At 42.9% G+C, this 24,591-nt stretch overlaps 2 protein-coding genes and 1 long non-coding RNA gene across 9 annotated transcripts in view; 1 reads left to right on the top strand and 2 right to left on the bottom strand.

The window, feature by feature from the left end:
* Positions 1-22,958, bottom strand: part of LOC111861168 (hatching enzyme 1.2) — a 34,369-nt gene extending 11,411 nt beyond the window's left edge. Inside the window, exons 1-9 of one of the 6 annotated variants that reach the window (XM_072714108.1) lie at positions 22,914-22,958; positions 22,688-22,800; positions 21,629-21,703; positions 21,392-21,444; positions 20,726-20,810; positions 20,542-20,656; positions 19,914-20,086; positions 19,477-19,558; positions 8,622-8,885 (exon numbers count right to left, since the gene is read on the bottom strand). In XM_072714108.1, the coding sequence (XP_072570209.1) occupies positions 8,735-8,885; positions 19,477-19,558; positions 19,914-20,086; positions 20,542-20,656; positions 20,726-20,810; positions 21,392-21,403 (618 nt within the window). In that variant the 5' untranslated portion in view covers positions 21,404-21,444; positions 21,629-21,703; positions 22,688-22,800; positions 22,914-22,958 and the 3' untranslated portion in view covers positions 8,622-8,734. Of the gene's footprint in view, positions 1-8,621; positions 8,886-18,643; positions 19,401-19,476; positions 19,559-19,913; positions 20,087-20,541; positions 20,657-20,725; positions 20,811-21,391; positions 21,445-21,628; positions 21,704-21,903; positions 22,590-22,687; positions 22,834-22,913 lie in introns of those variants that run through there. The other 5 variants (XM_023845544.2, XM_023845543.2, XM_023845541.2 and 2 more) reach the window with 5 other exon arrangements.
* On the bottom strand, positions 11,630-16,106 carry LOC111861167 (alpha-2B adrenergic receptor-like). 2 transcript variants are annotated; one of them, XM_072714107.1, is made up of 2 exons: positions 15,538-16,106; positions 11,630-14,969 (listed from the first exon to the last, which is right to left on the bottom strand). In XM_072714107.1, exon 2 carries the CDS (start codon positions 14,843-14,845, stop codon positions 13,274-13,276), a length of 1,572 nt encoding a protein of 523 aa, XP_072570208.1. In that variant the 5' UTR covers positions 14,846-14,969; positions 15,538-16,106; the 3' UTR covers positions 11,630-13,273. The 2 variants fall into 2 exon arrangements, with proteins under 2 accessions (XP_072570208.1, XP_072570207.1); XM_072714106.1 differs by having other exon boundaries at positions 11,630-14,865.
* A 61-nt stretch (positions 22,959-23,019) lies between the features above and the next one.
* On the top strand, positions 23,020-24,304 carry LOC140592065 (uncharacterized). Its single transcript, XR_011992307.1, has 3 exons — positions 23,020-23,289; positions 23,952-24,017; positions 24,130-24,304. It is a non-coding gene; the product is annotated as an uncharacterized lncRNA (long non-coding RNA).
* The last annotated feature ends 287 nt before the right edge of the window (positions 24,305-24,591 follow it).

Raw genomic sequence — 24,591 nt, 5'->3', positions numbered from 1 at the left:
CACATGAATAAAATGGCCACTTCAGTATGGGAAATACCTGAGACTGCCTGCTGCCTGGCCGGTCTCCGGTCCCGGCCAAGCATTCTGAAAATCGGCCGATTGCGGTCCCTGGCCGGCTGATCGATGCATCTCTAGCCAGAATGTGAGGGAAAGCTATCCAATGGAAAGTGCCTTCCATGTTTTCAGGCAGGGCGCCTAATCACTGGTGGCGAAGCTTGCATAGGGCACCACATGGGCTTCGAGGGGTCATTCTGCTTGGAAGAGATACACTGAGATGAATGAGTCATTCATTTTGTACGTGTATTGCAAAGGAAACATGGTTTTTCACCTCAGACGCAGGGAACACATACCACCCTTGTGACTCATTCCTTTCCCATGCTCTGATCTGCACCTGAGTCTGTGGACGTTGCGGGACAATGGTCAATTTCCCACAAACCACTGATTCAATTGGCAAGAACCCAGAAATCATGAGGGTTGGCCAAGGTCAGTGGTGGCATCTGTATCCCTGTGCTGTTGGAATTGTTTACAGATGGCAAAATGCAAATATTAAACACCTTCCTACATGAGCTTGTTAAACCCAGTCAGCTGATGGCACTCTGCTTGGTATGTGCTGGTGAGTGACTTGCACGTCTTCAGCATCTGTCGAAGCCTTGACGCCAAACAGGTGATGGACAGCAGAGTCACGCTTGGCCTGACTCCTCTAACTTCAGGGAGACAGTCCTAACCGAATCAGGACCTCATCATCCGTGCAAACGTCACAACACAACTCAATTTCACAAAGTTATGGCAATTTGCTGCAGATTCCAGAAATCAAATGACGACGCAAGACGCGTTAGACAATTGTGTTTTCGATCGATGTCTTGTAGATAATGAAAGAGTAGTAGAGATGCGGTGGGTGAAACTGCCAGGGATTTGATAAAGATTACCCAGCCCAGAAGCGGACACTGGAGAGCACACCTGCGGAATGCATGCGTTCTTATGGATTCCTGGCCCTGATAATTCACACTTACACTCATCAGTCTATAAGCTAACTTTCACTACTGTTAATACAGAGGTGCTTTCGATCACTTTAATACATGGATAGTTACAGTTTCAGGCATGTGAACTTTAACTTCTGAATGTTAAATGTACAAGGAATAATCATCTTGGGAAATCTCTTTGAATATTAAACTTTTGATGATATTTTATATCTGTATGACTCATAAAATCCATCTCTTTAAGCCATTAAGTCACACACAAGCTTTTGATTCAAGTTTATGTAATATTTTAAATTCCCTTTTTCTACTAGAATAGATGATGTGCATCTGGCAGAGTAGCATGCAGGTAAAGAAACGGTCAGCTGATGGCAGGCTAATTATGCCAAGATAAAATAGTAAAATCCAAAGAAAATTATTATATTATGATGATATTAAAAAAGAATTATTGCAAGTTTCACTTGCACTGTCTGCAATAGACTTTATGGATATAATTTATTCCCACGAACACAAAAAACAGCAGATACGTTTTTCTGATGAGATATACAAAAATTTTTTTTTTTTAAATGACGGTTTTGGAATATCAGAAAACTGCTAAATCAACAAAAAAAAAAAAGATTTCACTGAAAGTTCCCCTACGAGGGGGACGTGGCATTTGGAGTATGGCATTGCGTTGTCAGGGAATGGGGACGCCAGGGGGACAAGCCCCCAGAGAGGATCCTGAAACAGCTGCAGTCCCCCAAAGTCATGCCGCTCTCGTTACAATCCGAGCGACTCCAACAGGCAAAGCAGACCAGGCTGGCACTGCTGGCGCTGGGCACGGTGGGGGCTGGGGGGTGGGCAGCTGACGTGTGCTGTCGCAGCAGGAAGTAACTTTTACCTCTTTTGTAACAGTGCAATCCTCATGGTGCCAGAGATTAATTTCAGTAGGTTGTCCTGCCCAGAACTAAACTGCAAATAAAACTCCCCATGTTGATGTGGGGGAGTCAAACTGAGACTCCTTTTTTACTTTTGAGTTATCGCATAAAAATATTTATCTGGAACCTATGGAAGGTTTAATTTTGATAAAAAAAAAAAAATGCATATTCTTACTGCCGGCCAACCCCTGGACTGATCATCTACATTTCCTGAAATATCTGAGACACGAGACTTGTGTTCTGGACGTCCGTAACGTTGCCATCCGCAATCCCGGGGGGGGGGGGGGGGCGGTATCGGGAGCGACGGCCCAGAAGGAAGCAGCTGACAACTGTGCGGAGGAAAACAACCACTCTGTTTTACCAGGCTAAGCAGGGGCTTCTTTCCAGAGCCAAGGGACCGTCTAATTAGAGCTGTCCCTCAGAGGTACTGAGCCTTGTGCGCCCAGGGGAGGGCGGGAGGAGATAGCAGATGGACACACAGTAACACCAACCTGAAGTGGGCTTGGGATTTCCACAATGAATCTAATTCTAATACCTTAAAAGTACCTCACTGTGAAATACTTTGGTAGTCAGGCTGGGGGGGGGGGGGCTTTCGTAAGGTAGATAAGTCATTGTTAGAATAATAGCAGAGTCTGACAGAACATTGCTCTATAATTATTTTTAAAATTTTTACATCTTGAAAAAGACTGTAGAGAATTTGTTTTCTGCATAAAGCATATTGTTGTGGTTACTAGCTTAATTAATTACCTTCTGATTGAATATGGTGTTATTTCATTGTGACAAACTCATTTAATTATGCAGAAATCATTGAGGCTGAAGCTCACCTGCCTGGAATTTCAAGTCGAGCCTCAATAGTAATCTTGACACTGGGGTTTCAGCTTAAAGCGGCCATTTGTTTGGAGCACGTTAAGATCCTGTGCTGTGCCCCACGGGGTGCTTCTCAGGCGGCGTCTAGAGGAGCCTTAATTTGTTTACTGTGGCCCTACAGTAGCATCGCACTCCAGCGGTCCACGCAGCCCCAGGTTCCGCTCAGGAGTTCTGCTCTCTGGCACGCGCTGCTGAATATTCATAATCAGGCAGTTCCTTTGTTTTCAAGTGATTGCCAATTATGACTCCATGCATATTGATTCTGATTAGAATTGGAGCCAAACAAATCATGATCACACCTCCAGTGAATACATGCGAGCATCTGCCATTTCCAGGCCGTCAGCAATCTGGAGAATGAACTTTTGAGTCCCAATTGCTTCCATAAAGAACTTTCCAGTGGTATGTTTTACAACAGAGGTATTACCTGAAATGTATGAAACATCTGGGACTGCTTACGAATACTGTTTCACTTCCTGTGGCCCTCAGAACCATCTCGGTTCCAGACAGCATGCACTTACCCAGGTGTCCACAGGGGATTCTGCCCCTGTTCTATCTAAAGCCCCCACACTTGAACTGGCTGAATGTACTTATGGTGGCGGAGCTTTCTAAGCAAACACAGGACACCGCTGAATGTGGAGAAACAGCCAAAACGGAATTCTCAACCCTCTGAAGTAGGTCATCTGGCACCAACTCTCATAACCTGTTCAAGGGGACTTAAATCTTTTTCTTCTGACCCACATACAGTGCACATGTCGGATGTCTACAGCATCAGACATCCTTCCATAATCTGCCTTCTTTCCTTCATCTACTCTGATTGAAGTGTATGTAACAGATGAAATCAATAAGGGATCACAGCTTTCCCCCGGATTCACATGCTCGCATATTCTATGGAAAGAGTAGGAATACAAAACTAGTTTATCTCACCCCTACCCTGGGGTCGAATTGACCCCAAAGGCCCATGTCAGGTGGCTTCTCATACTAACATAATTATTGTAGGGGTGTGTAAGAGTTAAACACATAGAGCACGCAGGGCATAGAGGGACAGTGTTTTACCTCTTCTATGTGTTTTGGTTCCTTACCACAATTCAGAAACATCTTCTGATCTTCCAGTCACAGTCCTCATTGTTTGACACTGGTCTGCTTTTTTTGACTCAAGGCTTCCAACAATCAAACCATGGCTGGTATGTGGCTCAGCAGGCTAAGCCTCGTGCCTGTGCTTGGAAAGTCACTGGTTTGAGCCTGGCTTTGGAAGTATAATCATCTGTTTATGGGCCCTTGGGCAACATCCTTAATTCCTGGCTTATAATCATTATGAAATAAAGACACAGCCTTTGCAGATAAACATGTCCCAGTGTTTTGTGTCTATGACATGTCCTTTAACAAAAGGCTTACACAATAAAATGGGTACTTAACAAATCTCTGCCCCTTGCCACCTAACAAAAGAAACACTGGTTTTAATTAATGTGGTGATGTCACAATGAAGACTGAGATCGGTTAAAGACGTGAACTGCAAGCCTCCCTTGTTGACGCAGGGACGTGTTGAACTTGAGAAAATCGGGATGTGCGTGAATAAGCCTTGTGAAGCCTGAGAGTCCTTCTATTGCCTACAACCCTGGTGAGACAAATTAATTGTTGATGGATGGATGGCAAATGTATGAAAGAAGTTTCTGTACTAACAGGGAGATAAAAATGTGTCAAAACATTATGACCACGGTTACTTGATGTGAATAAGGCTGACTAACTAAAATCAGCACATGTCAAGGTCTATGATATACACTGTCTGGCTAAAAAGGAGTCACCGTTTGAATTTAAATCAGCAAGTACTTAAGAGCCGATGATTGGATCATTATTACAGCTCAGCAACGTTATGCAGCAATAAAGTGAAGTCAGCTGAGCACCTGAATCTACTGATTGACCAAGTAATCTCATCAATGGATTTTTTCCTTCCCTGTTGGCATGGGCATATTCCAGGACGATAATGCCAAGATTCATCGGGCACAAATTGTCAAAGAGTGGTTCAGGGAGCATAAGGAATCATTTTCACACATGAATTGGCCACCACAGAGTCTTGACCTACTGAAAGTATTTGAGATGTGCTGACGAAGACTTTATGGAATAGTTCAACTCACATATCATCAATACAGAATCTCAATGAGAAATGAAAGCAAATCTGGATGAGAAAAAAATGTTGATATGTTGCATAAGGACGTGGAAATAATGCAGTGATGAATGTGCACCATAATCAAAGCTAAAGGCGGTTCAACTAAATACTCAAGTGTGTGACTTATTTTTTGGCCAGGTGGTGTATTAGATAGGAAGCCAACATTCGGTACTTGTAGTCGATGTGTTGAATGCAGAAGAAATGGGCAGGGATAAAGATGCACTGTCACGACACATTACTCCTGTGACCATCATCAAGAACATCTGCCATTTCAGCCACAGCAGCCCTTCTGTTGTACCACATTGGTTAGACTCCATTCACATCTTGCACCGATGAATCTCGGCTACCCATCGCCCTGTCGGTGGCTTCTGATTTTTCCCTCCTTGGACCACTTTCAGGAAGTCCTCACCATGGCTGACCCTCAGCACTCCACAAGCCTTGTTGTTTTGGAGAAGCTCCGACCCGGTCATCTGACCATAGCGGTTTGGCCCCTGTCAAAGTCACTCAAATCTTTATCCCTGCCCATTACTCCTGCATTCAACCAAATGTTAAATAACCATCTAATACATCCCAGACCTTGACACACACCATTTTTACAAGACTGTCAATATTATTCGCTTCACGTGATGATGGACATAATGATTTAACTCATCGCTGCAGAACACAGCAATAACAAGCGTTTGCTTGCTTCATGAAAAAGTTCATTTCAGATTGCAGTCTGTGATTTTCCAATTGATTGCCAGCATCCTACAGAAGAAAAAAATATTAATTTCTCCTTTCTTTCAGATAAAAAAAAAACATTGTCGGATTGGTGTCATCAAAGAAGAGCAAGAATATGCATCAAAGAAGAAAGCATAGAGGAGGAGAATTCCTTATCAGTGTGATCACTAATGAACGGCTTTGCAGAATTACCAGCTCGTTAACAAGACTGTGACTGTGTACAAGAGTGGTAATTAAATATTGATGGTGAAGTTGGCTACCCCAAGTTTCCAAATAAAAATAATAATGAGATAAAGTCCCTTCGTGATTAATATGAAAACAATGCCTCTTTGCACATTTTTCTAAGGGATGAGGTGAGATTTAGCTCTGTTCACAATCTGATACCTCGTTTGTTTCCTTGTATTTTCCTCCTGCCACTGAAATGTTTTTACATCCCTCCACTCCCATAGTCACACAAAGACCCTAATTTTACCCCCCACCCCACTGCCTGTAGTTCTGTCCTCCGTCCCACCAAGCCTTACTGTCACTTTTATTACCTCTGTGTACATTTGGTATGTCTGAGTACCACAGCCATGTGGAAAGTGCTCAGGGTGATCTCGGCAAATAAAGAATGAAGGGAATACAGCATGAAGCCTGAGAGAACCGCGCGCGGTTAACTGTGTGTACACAGAACAACTGATATGAACCGCAATTAATAGCACATAACTGATGACTGTCAGGCTCTGTGATCTCACACTGGTCTTTTTGTCTGTTTCGTTTGATACTTGCCTGGCTGAGCAGTTAAGTCAGCATTTATTATTAAAAATCAGCATTTAACCCATGACTGGCAATCTGACTGCATATCACCTTATAAATAAATCTTTCACCCAAGACATTATAAGCGTGCTGATGTTTTAGGATTTATTCTGCAGATGTAATTATAAATGTAAGAAGATACACCTGCATGATATGAATTCAAATCAAATCAAATGTGAATCCAAATCAAATCACATCAAATGTGAATGGGGATAGATGGATACCTGTTTGCAAGAATCGTCGCCAGAGGGAAACACAGCTTTCACTGCTCCGGTTTCCGTGGATCCTGATTGAATTAGGTGAATATATGTTTTTAATATCTCATATTTACTTCTCCTGTCTAAACAGGACCATGCAGGAAGATGTGTTAAAATGATCGACTACAAGTGTTCCCGTGTTCTGCAAAGCTGACATAGAAAACCCAACAGCACAATATCTAGTCATTCAAAGATCTCGACATTCCGCATGTTCCTACTTTTACAAGCCAGAAAGAAGGGAGGCGATCTAATTATATGCGGACAGAAGAGACAACAACTTACCGATAATACCTTAGATATCAACCCAGAAAAATTTTAAGAACTGTAGCATTTATCTCTGTGGGGGAATTGAACGATTCTCCTTCCCTGATTGAGAAAAATGCTTGTAAAATAATACCTTACTGATCTCTCAGGGTTGAAATTTCCCTAGTCAGGCATATGATTTAGGTGCTCAATAGACATCAGATATGATTCAGACTTACTAGGATGTTTTGGGACACCGGCACCCTAAATACATATGTAAAATTCTGTCATATCAGATTGTCGCTGGCTTAAGATACATGAGCTTAATCTAGAAATTCAATCCAAAATAGAAACCTGCTATTGCAAAAAAAACCCACCTCAGAGCAATTACACACCTTTGCAGAGTGTAATACAAGAGTTTCTCAGGGTAATGAAGGTTAGGGGTACTGAAGAGCCTTATTACAGAAACACATCCTTGGATCAACCCAGCTCAGTCCTTCCAGAAAAGCAACACTCTCGACAAAAGCGTGCCAGACTTTTTACGCTCTAAATCGCCATGGAAATTTGCCTGAGTGATTGTCGGCAGAGTGGATCTTTATCTTTTTCAGACAAAATGAGAGACAGACTCGACGTGCTGAGGTATGAGAAACAGCCAACAAGATGGCTGGCGGACCATCTGCAAGACACGCTTATACAGTATGTAATGAACACGGTAAATCAGGGTTAATATAAAATAATATTTTAATATAAAATTCCATTTTAAGGTCGGCTTGGTCCAGCGATTTGGTCCACTATTTTATGTGGTCGTAACAGTCTACAATTTATCTTGGGGGAAGGATCACATTTGTAGGAATTCTTACTATATTACTAATGTATATCAAATGAAATTAATATGCTACGAATCATTTTGGTGCTTAGCTGATACCTTTTTCCAAGAGCGATAGCACTCATTTAAACATCTTAATACCTCTGGAACTATGTGGATTAATTACTTGCCTCAGTGGTACAAGAGCAGAACATTTCCTGGAAATGAAATAATGTGCATCAGTCTGAGAGTTGTTTGATTACCAGTCGTCGCCGTTTAAGGCTCTTATTGTTATGGTCATTCAGTTGTTTCTTTTATTGTCATTTAAATTCCTATTGTTACTTTTTTGTCATATGTGTTGTTTTTATTGGTATATTATCAGTACAGCACTTTGGGTTCAACTATTGTAGTTCAAAAGTGCTCTATAAAAAACATGACTTGACTTGACATATCAGAACTTAGCTAAGCTTTGTTTTGTTATCGATGAGGGCTGGCCCGATCCCAGATAATCTGCGAAAAACAAGAGGTAATCAGCTAATCGAAAGCCCTTTTGTTACCGATGTGCTACCGTTATTTAATTTTGCACAAAGTGTATAAAAATTTTACCCATGTACACAACTGAATATCTCACTGGAGCCACTCAAGGGTACAACAGTGAGTTCTCCTGGAGTGCAGGGCACTGACCTTCAGGCTGCTACCACACTGAATAACAATTTCTTCTTGCTGCCCTAAATTTACAATCGTTATTAAATTATAGCCTGTATAATTTTGTCTTACAAATGATTCTTTCGTCCTCCATGGTACCATATAAGCTGTTTTTATTTTTAAATAACTAAAGGTTACAGCAAAAAAAAAGAATCACAATTTATTAACATCCTCCACAACAATCCATCTGCTATGTTATATGGTATGTATTTTACATTTGTTACTGTTCAGGATTTTCAATTCTAGAAAACGGTTAAAATCCATTTTGGCTCACAAACGGCTTAGTTGGATCAAAGTTTGGCTTCACCCACAGTAGTGGTAGCCAGGACCAGTCCTGGGTTATGACAGTGGATGTATACATTGCTTCTCAGTGTTGTTGGTCCACTGGTGTCTCTCTCGCCCACGATAACTCTGCTCTCTGGCTCCCGGCAGGATGACTGGCTGTGCAAGCATAACAAACGACGAGAAACAAACAAAAGTTATCTGTATAGATTTTAAATGCAATTTTATGAATTATGCAAGCAATACAAAATAAGTAGAATACCAAGGGCTGCATAGGCATTCGTTTTGAAGACAAACATTTTTTATGCACTGTATATGCAACGGAAATTTCTCACTTTCCACCATAAATGTCCAAACACCATTTGATGTTTTCTGGTTTTGAGGCTGTATTCTGTCCCTTCTGCCTCATAGATGCTGCCCACGTATTGCATAGCTGAAGGGGTCGAGTAGAACCTTGAGCAGTTTGGTCAGAGCAGGACAACGCCCCCCCGAGCAAAGGGACACCGAATAATGGATTAATTCCTTATTTTCACTTGACTTAATTGAAGTTGATTACCCGCCAGGTCCTGAGCCCATCATTGCGTTTCCAGAGTCGAAATTCTAACAGAACTGTTATTTTCCTAAGAAATTACTCTCAGTCTCAGTCAAATGGATGACTGACAGGTGTATGCATGCACCACGGAACGCTTCTGAACAAGGGGGCGTATGAAATCATGATCACTTGTCTGTTTGCTTTTGAAAAATTCAGATATAACCTTTATGCCTTTTTTCTTAAATGGTCTAAGCCTGCTCACCTTACCATTAGGGATGGGCAGTACCACAGTTGGTATTGCTCACATCAGTCCATACCCCAGTGCCACTGGGGGTGTCGGTCTGACCCCTGAAAGTCTCTTCTTCTTATGGCTGGACCTGCCTGTTTGTCTCCTGTACAGTTGATTGGTATCACATCACAATATTAAGTGAGTAACCAATATCATTGCCTTGTTTTTTTTAAAAATGTGGATATAATTAAGGCCTTTTAAACCAGTTTGCATTAAATTATATGTTGGTGATTGTTTCTGCATTATCAATGATGCCCCACATTATACCCATGGACAGACCCCCCCCCCCCCGATGGCTGCATGTGAATAATCAAATAGTCATGTCTACTTATCTACTTGGATACATATAAATCTTTAATATTTGTCATGTGAAAACAAATTGAGTCAGTAAAACAGGAAGAGCATTTTGCTGGCTCATGAACAAATTCATTAAAGTAACCTAATTATGGTATCTAATTTTACCTCTTTTGGTTGTGTATGTGTGTAAAACGGCGATATACATATATGTCTGTCTTATAATTTAATGTGCCCCGCAACTCATCGTTTCCAGAAATTCCCAATGAAATTCTCTTTTTTTTTAACTGGATGGGAACATTCACTGTCAGGATGTCCATCCTTTTTCTCCTTTTCCCAGTCCCGCTTTCATTCTCGTTTACTCATGTGGAAAAGCCTCATCGCTCAATTCCCAATGGGCCACAATGCATCAGCGGCCCTCGGAAAACAAGATCACTTTCCGTTTTAGTTTTTAATTTGCTATTAATGTGGGACTGGGGATGTCCTGTCTGTCTGTCAAGCTATCTGTGTTTGCTTTATTCATTTGATATGCGTCTATATTAACTTTTACACATCTGTATCTTCATTTGCATTAGTAAAAGCCATAGAAATATATCACGTCGCCTGGATTAGAAATGGCTGTGTCTCCGGAGAGCGCTCCTGAGAATTCACTAGGAATTAAAAGGCTGGACCTGAGAAGGATCACTTCTTATTTGACGGCGTTGTCCGCGATTCCTCCGTCTGTAAATACTGAAACAGAGATGCCGTGACAGTGACAGTGTTTCTGTTGAACTCTTCTTTATAGGGTCATCTGCTTCCGGATGTTTTTCTTTTCTCAACCTACTTTAAAATTAATTGTCAGTCTTGTTATTGCAGATATAGCGTTTGCACATCCCGTCCCAATACTGCTGCCAAACCAGTCACAGAACTCTGGTGATTAGGCAGAGCCAATCAGCTTAGTGTTACATGCTACCAATATGTTTGACATGTCTTCCATTGAAATAAAGTGTCAAAATGATCGGTCCTCAAACTTTATTTTGTTTTGCAAAACGAATACAATGCCAATCCACAAAGAGAATGAGTGACATTGGGTAACTTTATGCATTGACCTGGCTAAATTAGTTTCCCTTCTGCAGTAGCCAAAAATATAATGAAATTCACTCAAACTTCATGAACAATAAACCCAAGAAATCCATCTCTCTAAATAAGAAACACTAGTCTTCCAATTCCTGCTGAACACTGACATAATTCTAGGTGTTCAAATACCATGTGACCTGTGCATGTTGTATGCAGGACATTTGTTTTACTGTATAAATAATAAATTTATCAGTGAAAAGCATATGTTGCAAAGAATAACAAGAATGCTAAATTTCTCTGCTTTTTTAAGCCATTCATAAAAACTGTTGCATATCTAATCAAGATGCAGGGAAAGAACCCGAAATGTCATGCTGATGTGCATAATCCCAAACTTTGACACGTGTCATCTTGTGTAAGGGGCACCCTCTTGTATTCTTAGTCGGATCAGCACCGGGAGTCCAGTCTGCCTGGTGTCACCATGGCCCACAGCTGGGTCTGCAGAATCCACACCCCCTACTGTATTCTAACGGCAGCCTGTTGTCCCGCCCTGTGTTGCACTTTCATGTCATGCTCAGACTGCCCACCAGGGGGCCCCCAAGACACAATTCGAACACCGGCCAGGACTGTCGGGAAAGAGGGGCAACTTTTGGGCCGGAAATGGATGGATCCAGTGATTCTGCTTGCAGGCACGTAAGCATTGGGAGGAAAGAAAAAAGTTCAGGAACAGCTATTCCCTTTTGAGATCTTAGCCATGCAGCTCTGTCCCTGGTGCTAACGACCCCGGCCGCCGAGTTCCCACTCGGAGCCGTCTCATATCGCAAATGAGAGCAAAATTTTAAGTTGCGTTTCTTTAATTGTCTTTATTCGTGCGCAGTGGAATATAAATCACCAACAGTACAATCTGAAAGAGCCGGCAGTATTGCACAATGTTTAAAAAAACAACAAAAAAAAAAAACGAAACAGCAGTAACACAATTTCCCCAGCGCTGACTGCACCGGCCACACCTCCCATACACAATTTAAGGTATTTATATATTTTTTTCCATATAAACAAAATACTGTTTTCCAGCTTAATTACCATCAATTCATTAGCCAGAGAATAACGGTGATCACAAGCAAACAAGCTGATGAAAATAACAAAATAAGGAGGTGAAGAGAGGAAATGTAATAAGACGTATGCTCATTATAAACATTTTCCGGAGTGGGGGGGGTATTCTTGGACACGCTGAGTATCCCACCAGCATTAATGTCTGCATGTTATGTAATTCCCCCGCAAGACGTCCACGCTGCGCTGCAGATGAGTGTAACCATCACGGGTCACCGGAACCCTCACTGCCAACCAAAGACTGACACAGGGACTGAGTTTTGGTCAGGAGTCACGCCTGTGTCCCCATCGCTGCTCAAATGGACACACGCAAACAGGCCTTTTTTTAATTCCAAATCCGGGCTGGGCTGCTGCGTGCGAGAAGCATAACAATTATACACGGGCGGTCGCAATGCCAAAAAGCTTTTCCGCACACAGACAATTCCACACAGAATCCAGCTTCTGATTTTTGTTTAGATGATATTTTAGCGAATCCGTACTTGTTTGCTCGTAGCGGGGAGAGAATGGTTAGGTCCACAATTACTGTATGACTTTCTTCAGCTACAATGGAACGAGCAGCCCTTGGTTTAATGCCTTATAGAGTCAAAGTAAAAGACAGCGGCAAATGTATTGGCCAGCTTGTGATATTAATAATACAACATTCAGTTATTTAAAAGCAATGTTGGGGAAGGGGGGGGGGGGAGGTGAGGGGAATACAAGGGCAAAAAATACATACATTAAAAAACCTTTAAAAACACATTCCCCCCCAAAAGTGCATCATTCAGTTCCTGCTTTACCACACTCATGTCTGAACTACATTTTCATCTTTCTAAACTTCCTTGTGCCGGGGTTTAGATGCGATGGCAATTTGAATCTGTCAAAATTATTATTTTTTAGTTAGAGGCCCCTTTTAAAATGTTGTGCATTTTTAACTGAATACCTTAAAAACCTGTTTTAAAACCATAACTTTGATATGGTTAATCTTTCTTCAAATTTACAATAGTCCTGTGAATTCTTTATGTTCAGCTAAATATATAATAGAAAGATATTTACAGATACACAAATGTTTGTTTAGGTTCCACAACAAAATACATAAATTCTGTCAAGCAATTTTCAAAAATGTTTTTTTTTCCTTCTTCTCTCAAATCAGCTTATTTAGAAGGTCATCAAGTCTTTTTTACAGGAGACTAATGTCCGACAAACATCCCCACGCATTCAAGAAATCACACACCACCTCAGCACTCCAGACACCCCCGAAGCAGCTCAGCCTCCTCTCAAAGGCAGAGCGACCTTCTAGAAGAGCGTGTCCTTTCTTCTTCGGTAGAGAATCTTCTTGAAGGCCTTGCGGAAGTCCTTGTTGAAGATGGTGTAGATCAGGGGGTTGAGGGAGCTGTTGCAGTAGCCGATCCAGAAGAAGAACTTAAAGAGCGGCTGCGGGAGGCTACAGGACTCTGGGCAGATGGCCTGCAGGCTGTAGGAGAAGAAGAAGGGGAACCAGCAGACCACAAAGACCCCGATGACCACGGCCAGCACGAAGGTGAGCCGCTTCTCGCGGTTGACGAGGGCTTTTCGCCGGGCAGCGTTGGGCGTGCTCTCCAGCCTGGCCTTTCTCTCAGCCAACACCGTTCCCTCCGATGTGGCCACAGTGTCTCTACAGCGCCGTGCTGAGCTTGGGGTGAGAAGCCCGCCGCCTGGAGACCCTGCCAAGCTGGAGGACCCGTCACCTCGGGGCCCAATAGTCCCCCTCTCCACGTCGGAGCCCGAGCTGGAGCTGTCACGGTTGCTGTTGTCAGCACTTCGCCTCATAGTGCCCTTCCTCTCCTGACGTCTAAAGATGTCCTCTGGCAGCCTGACCGTGGTGGCGGCGATGGATGGAGAGGGTTTGGGGCCGACGATCGGAGAGGGGGTCACTGGACTGGGAGTTGGTGTTGGCGAGGGGAGCGGGCGTTTGCCGCGGGAGTTGGCAGACTGCTCGGCCTGTGCCGCGTTGGCCAACGCCGGGACGGCAAGGTCAGGGGGCCTCTGCAGGCTCCTTTTTTGAGCGATTTCCAAACCACCGGCATCGCCGCTGCCATTCTGCTGCGCCTCAGGCTTGATCTCCAAGGCATGAGTGACACCCTCCTTCCTGGGCTCCCCCGGCGGACAGCGCGTGTGTTGCTTGGCGATCTGGTAGATGCGCACATAGACCAGGATCATGATGAGGCAGGGTGCGAAGAAGGAGCCGACGGTGGAGTAGAGGATGTACCAACGCTCGTTATTGAGCTGACACTGCGGGCCTTGCTGGCTCTCCTGCCTTTTATTCATGGAGAGTAAGGGGGGGAAGGAGATGACAGCCGAAATGAGCCACACCACCAGGATGGCAGCCTTGATGCGCCCGGGGGTGCGCTGGGCGTTGTACTTGATGGCCCGTGACACCGACAGGTAACGGTCCAGGCTGATGGCGCACAGGTGCACGATGGACGAGGTACAGAAAAACACGTCTAGCGCCAGGTAGATCTCGCACCACGCCGAGTGGAAATACCAGTAGCCCATCAGCTCGTTGGCTAAGGAGAAGGGGATGATCAGGGTGGCCACCAGGATGTCAGCGGCAGCCAGCGACACCAGGAACAGGTTCTGTGGCCCGCGGAGGGAACGGCTGGTCAGCACGGCAATGATGACCAAAATGTTGCCGAAGATAGTGAAGAGCATCATGGTGGTGATAGCGGTAGCGAAGGCTGCAGTGGCCTCCAGAGAGTATGGATGCTTCAGGATGCTGTGGTTGCATGCCAGACCAGAGCCGCCCGTCACTCTGCTGGTACTGAGGTTACTGCCGGCCAGACCGAGCCAAACTGATTTGCATGCACCATCCAGAGACAAATCCATCATGAAGCCGGTCGGTGGAGGTTCTGAGAGGTCACAGCAAAAAGAAAAGTATCTTTCCCGTCTAACAGAAATAATTTTAAACCAAAGGAGCCAGAAACAGTAGCATTAAAAGCGTTTCTTGTTCTGCCTGTTGGAGAAACGCTGTGTCCTCAATCAAGCCCTTTCTCACCAGCAGATGATGGACATATGACTTTCGTCCTCAAGGTTTCTTATTGTTCGTAATTATTAGTGCTTTATTTCATAATCGAATCAAAACGAAGATGCATAACATTTAGCGGATCCAAGGCACTTTGTTTACATGTTTTGCCATATTGCACGGCCAAACAATTCAAAAAGGCAATTCGTATTTTAAATTCTATATGAAAAGAACCACGACTTATCGTTGTGCTGTATGATCAATTAAAATACGTACTTAGGGCAGAGAAATACAGTTCTGGGTGTTTTAAAAGTCTAAAATGTCATTTTGACCGGCTGGAGAAGAGAAGCGGATTATTACGTTTTCTTATTTAGCAAAAGCTTATTAATATTTACAGCGATGCATTTGGCTAAAGAACAATTGGAAAGTGTAAAATTAGGGTTTAAAAATTAACCCACCAGTTAATGTTCCTAAACGGTTAAGTTAATTGACCATCAATTATGACCATTAAAAGATAAATATTTCTTAGTAGTATTCTGGAAAAAGTTTTTAGTCCTACCTTTAAGGTATGATGTTGTAGACCACATCTAATTAAAATAAAAGATTTCGCGCACAGAAGTTTCCCATCGCGATATTTTAAAAATGTTCTCGGCGCAATAAGATCGCCATAGATAATCAAACTTAGTTCTAGTCAAAAAATAAGACGAAATGTCATTTCATTTATCAGGAACCACTCATATGGTTGGTCTTATTCCCCAGGACAGTCGCCGTTTCGCGGGTATCGGCCGCCGTGCCGTGCAGAGCTGCCCCCCCGCCGCCATGCTCTCTCCTGTCCGCCCGTAGCGCCTGCCCGCCTCGGCTCCCTCCCCGCACTGACAGCGCTGCGCTTCAGCCCCAGCATTAATACCGCCGCCTTTCCCCCTCTTGGCACGGAGATGTCAGACCTGGCGTCACGGGCAGCGGTCCTTAGGTAATGGACTGACGGAAAGACCCCGTTCCGTTCGGCTTGAGCAAAATCTCTCTTTGAGCAAAGCCTCTGTTACGATATTTTCTCAAATCTACTCCATTCCCTTGCAGTTTCTCCACAAACTGACTAATCTTTTGACAAAGTGTGTTATAGTGTGTAATTATATCTGTGTAAATAATTTGAAAGAATTACACGTGGGTAAATATTTTTTGCAGCAAATATATTTATCTATACCCATCATGTAAGTAACTACTACAAGACTGTGAGGAGTAGAGTACTGTAAGAGGGGAGCCCATCCAGGAAGCAGAGAACAGGATATACCCTAAATGGGGTGCCAGTTCATTGCAGGTCCCAAATGGCAGGCTGGATTGCACTTCACACCAGGGTCGTCCTGCCAGACACCAGCCCATATAAGCAGATGCCCCCATTAGGACACTTTGGACATCACAGCCCTCTCCAGCATTTCAGGTTGACCTGGGCTGGGTGTAACATACAGCAAACACCTCGATTACACAAATGTCACCGTCCCGAAGGTCACTCTTCCTAACATCTGTGACCACACACTCAACTGGGCTCATTCAAAGTCTCCAGCAGATTGGCGAATCGCCAAGGTAAGATACCCTGGCGAGCGGCTGCAGCTGCCCCTACCCCGCGTGCCAGCAAGGGTTTTGGCCCCGATTAGCCCCCTGCTCAACCTCAGCTCTCACCCACTGCACAGGTCGACCCACAGCCTGTGAAGAAATTAGGAGTTTCAGCAGGGCACCTCTCCCAGTACCCGAATCTCAGCTGGACGTGAAAAGCATGTGACTCAAATTATGGTCAGCTCTATTTACATACTAACCACATTCAGTCAGCTTGTCGACATTGCAACAAACGTTCTTTCTGTCACCACAGCCCGTGATCATACAGGGAGAGTTTTTAATAAAAACTGCAAAAGCTGACGAAAATAAAACATCCATCTACTTAAAATAGTGGAATTATAGATTTGACTCCTACCAAGACCAGAGTTTAATTTATGCTTTTATTAAGTCATGTCGTTCATGCAGATTAAAGCCTAACACACTTAATAGCTCGCTGCTTATCCAGCACAAGGTTACAGTGACGTTGGAGCCTATGCCAGCAGCCACAGGGTATGAGTCAGGGGACATTCTGGACAGGATGCCAGTTCATCACAGGGTACACACAGCAATTTAGGTACCAATTCACCTAACAGCATGTTTTTTTGGACTGGAGGAAGAGGCCCACAATAAAGGAGAGAGAGCATGTAAACTGGAGATGTGAGGTCAAAATGCTGCCCGCTGACCCATGATAAACAAGGCAACATTAAGAGATTACAGCTCAGCTAAACTGCGAATGTTGCAAAGGCATAGAAAAATGCAGTTGGCGTATATTTTAATAACTGCAAACACTTTCTGGTCATGAAAGCAACCTGTAGATCATAGCACAAGCAAAGAAACAAAGGAATCAACAAACTAATAAAGTCCATCGTCCAGGAGGCTGTGACTAATGAGGTCATCCCATGTTCCTTCTTGTCAGAATCTGAAGCCAGTACGGGCATACCTTCCTCCACACACACACACAAAAATCACAGCGACGTTTAATGCCATTATAAAAGCCAGTGTTAGTCCATCTCACCCACACATTTGTCTCAAGACTATACAAAACTCTTCTCCAGAGCCTCACGTTAAATTTAAAAAAAAAAAATGTTATACAACTTGTATTCTTTGGACAATACTATGTTAGACATGTTAATAACTGATTATGATCACTGAACTCTGAATGTTATGAGAAATGTGAAAATTGTAGTATTATTTTGATTTGTCACAGTGTTAGTTGCACCATTTGTCCAGAAAAAAAAGCTGAGAATTTATTAATAAACTCCAAATTCTTCTATTGAGGTGGGTATTTTTCAAAGAAGAATTAATTTGAATACCCAGGCAAATCTCAAATGCCAGTTAAATTATACACAACCTCCAAAACCAGCTGTTCTAGAATTTAAGTAGGTAGATTTAGAAATAACTGAAAGCATACTCTGGGTTTGAATGGTAAATGTTACTCTCTGGATCATCTTCCTAAATATAATCCTTCAGAAAATGACCTGTGCAATTAAAACCCCATAAACATTCAAAATGACCCACTAATTCTGGCACAGAATATTTAACAGAAGACTTGGGAGCTCATTTTAATCAATGACTCGAGAAGACATCCGAAATGACTGGAGTGAAACGGATCAGCATCAGCACTGATGCCCATGGATAATTTTACCAGGTGGCAGATACAGAGGAAGCGCCACATCAGTCTGGAAAGCCGACCATGACCGCTTCCCTCACTTAATTCTTTACCTACTGGAATGGTGGATTGCTGATCTCAGCTTAAACCTGAGTTTTGGAGAGAGAAGCATTACAATGGTTTCACCTCTCACCATGCTGACACTGTCCAACCCCCCCCCATAAATGAGCAATAATATTATCAAAGTATTAGGGCAGATTTCTTTTCTGTGGTGACATTACACGTCATTTACTTGTACGTACGCCTTAAGGCAAGTCGCTTAGTGGTTAAATAGCGCCATCTTGTGGCAATATGAAAACTGAACAGGACATAAATATTCGCGAAACGGCACAAGTAGGACAAAACTGCCAGCAAGCCCCTACCGTCATCTCCCCAGAAACCCCAAACCCACATACAACAGGACAACTGATTTTCTTAGAAGCTTTTAATGAATTTGCTGCATGTTATAAGTTTCAAAAAAGTTTTGCAACAGGACAACAGGGTTACTAGAAGTTAATTCGGGGCTGGAGTCCCTTAATACCTTACGTCTCTCCCTATATAGTTTGTTGGTCAGCCAGAAACGGAACAGTTTCAAGGTGACCTCCACCATCATAAACACATGCTAGAAGCACTTCAGCTGGGAAATAATCCTGAGTTTACAAGCACTGAAATTTTGGGCAGTAGTACTGCATTAGCCATAATCCAAGTTGTAGACAATCCCTATTTAACCTTGGAGACTACAGTGATTTTCATACTTGTTTGAAGAACCAGTAACTTGCTTTTACCAACCCCCATTTCAAAATGTCCTCTTAGCACAGAACAGATCCAGCATCAATCAAGAACATGCCACTAAGTTGCCCATTACCCCCCACAAAGGCAATTTAATTTTAACAAGTATATATTTTTTTGACAAAGGTATGCAGTATGCTGTTCAGAACTAGCTGAAATGCACTGCAATTTCCAAGACCAAGCCAAATTTCAGCACCAACAAAACTCCCTAAGCGACCACTAAGGACCACTCGAACACCTTGGATGCTGAAAAGGGTGACGTGACTCAATGCTTATCGCACCCGTAGAGCTTTCGAAGTCGTTGAACATCCAGATCGCTCAGACCCTTCCTCTGTCCAATGACCGCTCCCTTTTTCTTGACGACAATTGTTGGCTGCCCATTAGCAGAAAATGCATAGCTGGAACGTTGAACACAACCTTTAAACACTACAGCACCTCACACTAATAGCACAGCATAAGAAGAAAAACACTCACCTCCCATAATGCATGATGGAGTTTAGATCATAGGGCAAACCTTGGTTATCGATGTCTTTTTTAAAAAACTCTTCTTTCTTTCCTGAAGAAAAAGCAGCCATTGTCAAAGGCGGTACTTCTCAACCCAGTCCTCAGAAACCCCACAGCAGTCCACATTTTTGCTTCCTCCCAACTCTTACTACACCTGTACCAGGTATTCTGCGTTCTCGATTGTTTGGTGCATGTGTGCTTTACTTCAGGGTTGAGAAACACTGGTCAACGGTTTGAATTTAGATTCAATTCCATAATAATGAGTAACAAAAGCTGGTTAGAGAAATCAGCTGCAAAGTTGAATGAATTGGACAGTAGTTCAATATTGCATAAGTAATCTTAGAGGCAGTAGGGCAAACACAGCTGCTATTTGTTTTGTACTAGGTGTGTCTGAAAGGCATCATTACCTGGCTTAATGTTCTGGTATTGCACAGTGATGTAATCATCACGGTCACCGCGAGCGTGCTCGTGGTAAAATCCCAGCGCGTGTAGCAACTCGTGACAAATATTGCCCGTCGCGCATTTTTTGCCGATAAATACCAGCTGCCGGCCGCCACAGTGACCCACGGAAGAGGCGCAGCTGGGGAAGGAAACGGGCGAGATTTAACCGATTCCGCTACTTTTAGCAGAATTCGTTATTCAGGGTTTGGCTGAAAACGTAACAAATGGGGTGTCCATCTAGTTCGTTTTTGTACTCTTGTAGATTTTACACATATCATAGCTAATGACAACCCTGAAAACTTGACTAAAATTCACAGAGTTGGGTAATTCGGGTCCAGAGAGTAAAATTCCAGACTGAGATTTTGTTTCAACCAACCAATAGAGTATAAAGACTGAGAGAATTCAACTGGTTTTTTGAAACAAAATCTCGGTCTGGACTTATACTCTCTTAACTTGAATTACCCAACTCTGAAAATTCAATAGTTGTATCAACTTCAGTCCAAGTACATTTGCCATAGTTGGATGCATTGATCATTAAAATTAATTAAGATAACAGGGGTTGCTACAATATGTCACGCCCGGTTTCACACTTACCCATCGCCTATGACAAGTTCCAGATAGTCTGTCTCAGTCGTGCGCTCCTCAAACACAACGCAAGTCTTCTGCGAAATTAATTCCAAGGCGCCCCTGATGTCAGCGGTCTTGTTTTCTGCGAAACGATGGAAGCAAATTCAATACCGTCGGCGCTTCGGTGGGCGTCCAGGGTCGGTTTGCTTACTTAGCGCTGGGCCGATGACAAAGGGCACGGTAACCGTCCCGTTCTCCGCGGGCCACAGCCGCCCTTCGGCGCTCCTGTCCTCGCGCTTCCGACACAGGAGATATTTGTAAATAAAATCCCGTTTTTAAAATTTGCAGCTTTTGATTTGGCCTAAGCATTCCCACCACAAACAAAATTAAAACCCGTCTGGACCTTTTAATATTACGGTTCAGTGGTCCTTTCTGTGCTCACTTATTAGGCCTACAGTAGAAAAAAAAACTCAGGACGGTTTGCCGACAGATTCAATAAACTCTAACTGTACTCATTCCAGTATAGGATTTCTTATCCCAGTGGCAACGCGCGCAAGGCGGGGATCATCCCAGGATGGGCCACAAACCCATGGCAGGGCTACTACTCAAGTCATTATGACAAAATGAATCAAATAAAATTGACAGCAGCTTAAGCTATAATAAATGAGACGTCATTCTATGGCAGCCAAGTGAAGCTGCGTGCCCATCTAACTTATCAGTCAGGTACGGAAAATGTTTAAACCCACTTAGTATAGGGTTGGTGAACCTGTTTACGGGTCGATTCAAAGCATTTAATGAACGCTTTATCACTAGATAATCTCCAGCACAGACTGTGGCATGTTGTAAGTGCGCTTTAAAATAACTAAAAAAAACTCACCGGCTTCAACATGTCCCCTTCGATGACGTCACCATACGCATTGGGCCGGCCGGCTGAGAAGAGAGGTCGCGTAATTTGGATCTTTTTTTTAACCATATATTTCAGCTAAATACAGTGGAATTCCTCGGTAGAGTCCAAGCAAGTACTGAATACAAGAACATGGTGAATTAAAGTTTTGAACTGATTTAGACTGACTTAATTTTAAATCAAAAGTAGATTACGCTTTCATAAAATTACCATGTATAGTTTCAGGATTGAGCTTTCTGTGCGGCGGCGTCCACTCGGCGTGATCGGTTGGCCTGGCCTCAAAAGCTAAGAAAGGGGTTAATTGGGGTTATGCATGCATCAAATATGTAGGTGGGTGATGCAAAGTGTTGCAGACAGCTCAGATACGATTGTAGATTAGAGTTAATTTTTCCGAATAAAATATCAAGACCAGTCACCGAAATTTCCCCGGAAAATAGAAAATAGTTTTCTACAATCAACCATTATTAGTTAATAATCGTGGCTACCGGTTTTTGTGAAGATCGTATAAATCGCCAAAACTTGTAAAACACTCATTTTCTCATTTGGGGACCTAGAAGCAGATCAATTGTTAAACAATATTGTTATGGAGCCCATGCATCACTAACTTGGCTTATTTGATCCCAGTGTGCAAAGCAGGTGTCCTGAAGTGACGCACGTGCAAGTCGTGTGTTTAGTGAAGCTGCCAGCATTACACTGTTTGCAAAGATGTCTGTAGGCATAATAACTGATAGGCCCATTAGCCCACTAGTTTACTCGAGCTTCACTGATATTAACACGATTGGCTGTTGTGTGTATGCGTTCCTTGTACAGACAACAACAAAGTGCAAAGATGTTACTGCGGGCATCGATATTGTTTTCCGAGTTGATCGTGTGAACGCAGGTAATTCAGAAGTCGTTAGTTTATCGGCGTCTGGAATGCAGCACAAGTGGGCCCAGGTAAGGGGGCTGGTGGGATTTTCCATAATGGACTAAAGATGCGAAGTTGTATGGTAACGCCGGTAAAGTGGTGATCTTTTACAACTGTACCGCAAACAAAGCGTTTAGGGGTTTTTTTTAGGTTTATTTTTTAGACCTTAGTCAAGTGGAATACAATATATCCTAATAATGTAAGCGGTACCCGGGCCCGGGTGGAATTGGCATGCTGTTCCTACCACCTCCACAGGATTTGTAACCGCTTCGTTAAACAGCAAGGTGTTTCATGATGATGATGCTTTATGCTTTATTTAACTCATCAACGCATCAACTCCCTGTACGTCCCGGGAACCGTACCCCCGGTGCGATAGACATCAGCCCAACCTCCGCGGACGGTCTAGCCAGGCGGACGCGCTGAATCAGGCGGCATAGAGCCGCTCTGCTCTTCCCGTTTCCTTCAGCTAAACATGCTGCAAAACAATTAAAACATTAAGCGTAATCTACCACAGTGACCATAGTAGATACACGAAACACAGCTCCGGGGTACGAAGGAAGAAGCTTAGTCATGAGTAGGATTTTATACCAATCAAAACTGATTCTGCTGACTTTAAATTTTACTTCCAGGCAGAGGCAGGGTGGCGATCATACCTACATGCATAACTCTAATCACGTCTAACCAGAAACTACCCAGACAGCAATTCCCTCTGTGCCGGATCCGTTTTCGAATCACTAGATTCGCGTAGCAGTCACACTCACTATGCACCTCTGCGCCAGCTTTGCAGCATATTTGTCCGCAAGCTCTGACTGACAGTCCGTCAGAAAGGTCCGTATCTGATCCGGAGCAGCAGCGCAGACCGGACCCGCGCTTTTTTAAATCTCGCAGATGCGCGTGTACGTGCCTCAGTAAGAGGTAACTGAAGAGTCACACAATAACCAGGAAGACCTGCTTGTGGTTCTTGGTAAGTGCATTATAAAACTATATTAAGATTGACATATACCAGGTGATAGTTCCATCTATGCGATTAAAAAACATAACTAATGCGAAAGTAGGCTTAAAGTAAGAATTGGCGATTGTGGTGAAAGCCTGTTCTCAAAATTGGTGAATATCTCCGTTCGCGTGGATGTTATGTGCAATGAGATGCGGGCAATATTTTTGTACGTCTGCGTAAAATTCTAATTTTGGGTTCAGTGTCACCAACTTGGCAGTAAATATTATCTAAGCTCATTTCCAGCCTGTTTGTGTCTTCCAGTTCATTTATCTGGTTAGCATGCAAACGTTACTTGAAGTTGCTCAAACTTAGTAGGCCCAGTTGATGGGACCCTGTTTACACGGTTTTTGGATACATCAGCAAACTTCGTTTAGTTAAATGTTTGCATAACGTTTATTGCTAGTGTTAGCATAAAATCTTTTTCAGATTTAATTTTGATAGTGTTTGAATAAATATGTTTATTTAGATTTGAATTGTATTTTATCTATTAGGTGAAACATTAAGTGTATTTTCACCCCTTTTTTCAGCTTCTTACTTGTTCATTTCAAATTCAGATTCTCATTTTTGCAGCAGTGTTAGAGTTTTTTTTGAGTAGCTAAATATCTCCTATTTCTTTGAACTGTGCTCCATAGGTTTTGTTCCATTCCATCTGCTGATGCTAGTCAAGTTGAGGTCAAGCTGCCCATCATCTCTTGCAGGTAACCAGCTATATCACATACATACAGTCACATTTTGAGACACATAATGCACCTGTACCTTGATTTTGAAACTTGTTGCTTGATCTTTATTTCCACCTTTATTTCCACCCAGGTCCCTCAGATCTGTTGATAAAGGTTTCCTTCATGTTGCTCGGTCCCGCCACAAAAACAAAGGGGACCGTGCTTTTGCCGTGGCAGCTCCACGTCTTTGGAATGGTTTGCCTCCAGATATTAGATCTGCACCCACGATCACAATTTTTAAATCCAGACTAAAGACTTATTTGTACTCTTTGACCTTTGCTTCTTAGTTTTTTTTAATTTTTATTTTTCATCTTGCTTTTGCTTTTTATGTATGTAATATTTTTTTTTTTTATTGTGTCATGCTATCATGTTGCACTGTGTCCACGTCTTTCTATGCAGGTAGTTCTCGTTTGTGTTTACTGTAATGCTTTTAGCATTTTATGCTTGCTGTCTTTATTTAAGTTTAGTTGAAGTTTTAGTTTGACATTGTACAGCACTTTGGTCAGTTTTCACTGTTTAAATGTGCTATATAAATGAAACTTACTTACTTACT

The sequence above is a fragment of the Paramormyrops kingsleyae genome, chromosome 7 (assembly GCF_048594095.1).
Source record: "Paramormyrops kingsleyae isolate MSU_618 chromosome 7, PKINGS_0.4, whole genome shotgun sequence".
Lineage (NCBI taxonomy): Eukaryota > Metazoa > Chordata > Actinopteri > Osteoglossiformes > Mormyridae > Paramormyrops > Paramormyrops kingsleyae.
This window is presented reverse-complemented; position numbering and strand designations above follow the sequence as displayed.